The sequence below is a fragment of the Cynoglossus semilaevis genome, chromosome 10 (genome assembly GCF_000523025.1).
Source record: "Cynoglossus semilaevis isolate Cse_v1.0 chromosome 10, Cse_v1.0, whole genome shotgun sequence".
NCBI classification, from domain to species: Eukaryota; Metazoa; Chordata; class Actinopteri; order Pleuronectiformes; family Cynoglossidae; genus Cynoglossus; species Cynoglossus semilaevis.
Genome location: NC_024316.1, coordinates 7,041,233 through 7,044,130, shown reverse-complemented (window position 1 = coordinate 7,044,130; position 2,898 = coordinate 7,041,233). Strand labels below are relative to the sequence as shown.

General features: G+C 39.0%; 1 protein-coding gene across 1 annotated transcript in view; it reads right to left on the bottom strand.

Moving 5' to 3' along the window:
- Positions 1-2,898, bottom strand: part of spen (spen family transcriptional repressor) — a 26,656-nt gene that overhangs the window by 10,738 nt on the left and 13,020 nt on the right. Inside the window, exons 4-11 of the mRNA XM_008318445.3 lie at positions 1,693-1,850; positions 1,394-1,594; positions 1,159-1,310; positions 927-1,052; positions 725-838; positions 529-642; positions 338-438; positions 1-242 (exon numbers count right to left, since the gene is read on the bottom strand). The exon at positions 1-242 is cut by the window's left edge and continues 7,562 nt beyond it. Coding sequence (XP_008316667.1) covers positions 1-242; positions 338-438; positions 529-642; positions 725-838; positions 927-1,052; positions 1,159-1,310; positions 1,394-1,594; positions 1,693-1,850 — 1,208 coding nt within the window. The remainder of the gene's footprint in view (positions 243-337; positions 439-528; positions 643-724; positions 839-926; positions 1,053-1,158; positions 1,311-1,393; positions 1,595-1,692; positions 1,851-2,898) is intronic.

The window sequence follows — 2,898 nt, the reverse complement described above, 5'->3', positions numbered from 1 at the left end:
GCAAATAGCTATATTTGCGAATATCCTGCTCATAAGGGTCAGCTCTGTATTCCCTATACTCCCGTGGGTCTTCAAAGTACTGTGAATCGTAGTAATCTCCTTGATAGGGGTCCCATTCAGTGTAGAACTCCCGAGTTCTACCTGGGTATTTACGACGAGGATCTTCAGTATATGTTCCTGGAGTTCGTACATTTTCATAATATTGTCTCTCTGTTTGAAATTCGTACTGACGCCGGTCATCCCTGATGAAACATAAAAATATATTTTTTAAATTAATTTAATTGAATTTGCAGGAGGTTAAGGGTGAAATAGTAAGACCTCAGAAAATCAAACAAACCTTCTTTCAGAGAGAATATCATAAAAGTCTCGAATGTCCTGCCCCGAGCACTGCATTGAACGGTAGAATGCCATCTGACTTTCCAAATTGGCAAAGTCAACCTAAAAATTAAAAGAAAATGTTGATTGCCCTTTTTTAAGCACTTAAGATTTTATATCTCACCAGGCCACATTATAGTGAGTGTCACTTACCTTGATTTTACTGCCCCCTATCTTCCATCCCTTTGTGTCTTTGACAGCTGCTTGGGCACACTCAATATTGTTGTACAGAATAAGTGCCATTCCTTTCATTCTGTCGAACACAACCTGTTGAGGGAAATAATAGTTATTGGAAGCCAAATCTACTGTAAACAATAGAAAAACCCTGACGAAAAGTAGACAAACTTACCTTGACAACATGTCCATAGCGACAAAAATGACGGGTAAGAAACTGCTCAGTTGTGTTGGATGCTAATCCATCCAACCAAACACATGTTGTAGGCATGCTCTTTCCAAAACCCAGCTAAAAATTCATGGCAGAAAAAAAATTAATCACTTTATCAATTTAAGCTTTAGTGGCTGTTTAAAAAACTTAAATAAAAATATTTTACCTTTAATCTGTTGTTTCCTAGATACTCCCCATCCATCTTCTTTATAGCCTTGCAGACACTGGCAATGTCACAGTATTGTAGAAATGCATACTGTGGAGCGCCATTCACTTTTTTAATGTCTATGTCCTGCATAGATAATGGAATCAAAAATATGTCATCCATAATAGCATAATAGCATAGTATTCAAAAAACAACCTAAGGCCTTCTTATCCTGGGTCACAAGGTATCATACCACTATTTCTCCGAAGCGTTGGAAAATGTTGAGCAGGTCGTGATAAGTTGTGGTTTTCTCCAAGTTTCCAATAAATAACGTCCGTGTGGCCTTTGGGTGAAACTCGTCTATCCTCTCATCCAAAGGACGAAACTCATTTTCACTTTCTGTCTCTGAAAATGATGTAATGTTTTAGCATTAGGCATTTTACTACATTTGCATGACTTTAGGAAAGAAACACGAGATACAAACTCACCTGGTCCATTCCAGGCTGTGACATCAATTTGCATGCCAAAAAATAGCTTTCCCTTTGATGCTACAAGTGCTTTTTCTTGGTCCTCTTGCTGGCGGAAAAATACAAGGCCATAGCGTTCTTCTGAAGCTCCGTGGATTTGTACTGAAGTGACCTTTCCATGCTTCTTAAATTCATGGAACAAACCATCCTTTAGGCTTGTATCTGTGGTAAAAAAAAAAAATCAAACCTCTTTTAAGTAAGTTTAGAGGACCTCTAAAACTTTTTGACAATTTACATTCAGGAGGATCTTCAAAATTCACCTGTAGAGCGTACAGGAAGATTTTGGACCTTGATACCAAAGCTTTTTCGTGGTTCATCCTTGTCAAGAGAGGATAGAGGAAGTGCTGAGGGTGCAGGAACGGCAGCAGACTGCACTGAACGTGCTGGGGAGTCGTCACTCGAACTACTGCTGGAATCACTTTGGCAAAGAAGAAACAGAAAAGTGTTCATAACAGAGAGACTTTCGGTGGAATAACCATTACTGCAGCAATTTCCATGGGGAAAGGGAAACCATTTGTCAAAGACAAATTAAATCACCTAAATAATTCTGAAATACGTTTGATATTTTCTAAGCCACTGGAGCACAGGAAAGCCACATTAGGAAGCAGAGCTTGCTGTTGTAACAAATTAGCAATCTTCTGGAAAACGGTGTGAGCCGGCTCCACCTCTGCCTCTTGGGAAATGGAGGTGGGGCTTAATCGTAGCTGCATTAACCACAACATGGCCCCCTTCCTGATTGGCCTCAAGAATAGCAGTGAACAGGCAATGATGGGGTTGGGAATTGTTGAAGTAAGGTTGCTGCACCTTTATTATAGGAGGATATGTGATTAGGATAGAAAGTGATGCAACAGATCTGTCTTTCATGGAAAGTTGTTGTTCGTTTCTATAGATGTATGCATACCGCTAGCATCTCCCGTTTTAAGTTTGGCATTTACTAATGATCACATTTCCAGCTAATCATTGCTACATACTGTAGAAGCTTTGCACTTTTCCTTTTAGACAGTTTGTTTTCCAGAACATCTTTACACCTCTGGCTTTTCTCCCAAGTAGCTGGCATTAACGTGGTTGGTATGTTATCTTGTGCTTGGAAAATGGTGAGCCAAAAAAATTATTGACCAATCAGAAAAGTCTCTGTTGCAGTATTGACGCTGAGAATCGTTTTACTCTGAGATAGTTCTCTTAAGTGGAGACTTGAGCTCATTAGTTCAATCCAACAGGTGGCATCAAGATATTAGGATAAAGTAAACACAAATGTTCCACATCTGCTGTACAATACAGCCAAAAGGAAGTGTTTATGAAATTAAACATAATCAAAGGTACAGTGGTTTCCATGGGATCATTAGAAAAGACCTAAGGTTAGAGCAGCGAAGACATTTGAAAATGGCCAGAAAAACAAGATGAATACTTTCATTTATTTCCTAGTTTATGTAATGGAACAGCGCTTTGTACTGTGTCTCTTTCTCTTT